General features: G+C 42.7%; 1 protein-coding gene across 1 annotated transcript; it reads right to left on the bottom strand.

Moving 5' to 3' along the window:
- Positions 1–887: 887 nt before the first annotated feature.
- Positions 888–1,756, bottom strand: LOC149099957 (uncharacterized). The gene has a single exon (XM_089276955.1). The coding sequence runs from the start codon at positions 1,754–1,756 to the stop codon at positions 1,181–1,183; it is 576 nt and encodes a 191-aa protein (XP_089133081.1). The 3' UTR covers positions 888–1,180.

Here is a 1,756-nt window from a genome sequence, read left to right as displayed (position 1 = left end):
TCATTTTCACTTTCTGAATGCACTACAACAAGAAGTCGACCATCAGCTCCCGCGAGATCCAGACCGCCATCAGGTTGCTTCTGCCCGGAGAACTTGCAAAGCATGCTGTCAGCGAAGGCACTAAGGCTGTCACCAAGTATACCAGCAGCAAGTAAACATCGACTCCAGCGTTGATTCACAACAAAAACGGCTCCTTTAGGAGCCACCACATGTCATAAAAAGCAATGTCCAACGTGTCAGTTCTTTAGTTATTAATCCCTTCTGCTCCTTTAATCGCCACACTACACAAGGCTTTCTTTTAAGCTTTCAGATTTGAGATAACTATTAGATTTAAGAGAAATATATACATAGAGTTTTTGTGTGTGTGTGTTTTTTTTTTTTTGCAAAATAAAACTGTTTACAGCAATGAATGGCCCAGTTCAAGTTCTTTATGCTTTTCTTTATAAAGGATAGCTCGGAACGCTGCCTGTCAGTTTTTCACGCAAACTTTCCGTGTGCCGTCAACGTTTATCGTGGACTATTATAAGACTCCCCGCGAAAATCAACAAGCCAGTGGCACCTAATGTCATGTTCTCCGCGCGCGCATAATTTAACAGGCAGTTTCCGCGCGCTTAGCTTCCGTTTGTTACGTTGCAATGAACACTCGCACGAAGTATCATGTAATGGTTTTCACACTGAAGAAAGCCTATGCCCGAAGAGTTTGTAACTTTTCACAAGATGCTGAACCTTTGACATTTTTCAACCTTATCGGTTTTCAGTTTTTATTTTCTTTTGATTTTTTAGACCGAAGTTCACGGCTAAGTTCACGTTCTCCGCACGCGCTCGAGTGTTTCACTCCATCTCTGGTCAAGCATCAGAGAAACTTATTAAACAACGCTCAAGATCTCTTTTGTTTGGTTTTTTTTTTTTTGCGAGATCTATCTTACGTCTTATTGACAAGAGCATTTTCTTTGTAGCTTTCGGGCGTTGATCTTCGATTGCCTGTTTTTTTTTTTTTTTTATCCTGTGTGAGTGCGAGTGTGTGTGTTGCACCTAGTTTTACTTTGTTATTCCGTCAAATATATGGAGGGAAATATATGTTTTGTTTTTTTTTTTCAAGTTGGTCATTGCTTTTGTTTATTTGGTGGCTCCTAAAAGAGCCGTTTGGTTTACTGGACGCCGGGCGAAGATATCTCTTCGTTTACTTCTTCTTGGTCACCTTAGCTTTCTTGACTGCGGCCGGCTTTTTAACTTCTTTCTTTGTGCTAGGTTTCTTCGCAGCTACCTTCGGCTTTGTTGGTGACTTTGTGCCTGATGGCTTCTTGACTGCAGGCTTCTTGGACGTATCTTTCTTGGATGACGGACTTTTTGTAGAAGAGTTTTTCGTAGAAGAAGTCTCTTTCTTGGCCGCAGGTTTCTTTGTGGAAGCTTTCGTTGTAGCAGCGGGTTTCTTTGGCTTAGCCAGCGGCTTTTTACTCGGCGCAGCAGACTTTCTGGTCGGCTTTTTCTGCTCTTTTGGTAGCTTAAATGATCCTGAAGCTCCCACTCCCTTGGTGTGGATGAAGGTTCCATTGGCTGTACCCTTCTTCAGAGCTGTCTTGACGTGATGAGATGCTGTATCTCCCACCTTGTAGTTGGCCTTAACGTACTTCTCGATCGCTTGGCGTGAAGAACCGTTGCGATCTTTCAACGTGAGAATAGCAGTCTTAATCATCTCTTCGTATTTCGGATGTTCGGCAGGGGTTTTGGTCATCTTTCGCTTAGCGTTGTCTGACAT

Source organism: Orbicella faveolata, unplaced genomic scaffold, assembly GCF_042242905.1.
Source record: "Orbicella faveolata isolate gen_17 unplaced genomic scaffold, um_ofav_v1 contig_46, whole genome shotgun sequence".
Taxonomy (NCBI): Eukaryota; Metazoa; Cnidaria; class Anthozoa; order Scleractinia; family Merulinidae; genus Orbicella; species Orbicella faveolata.
The sequence above is the reverse complement of the archived record's forward strand: the minus strand, read 5'-3'. Positions and strand labels throughout refer to the sequence as shown.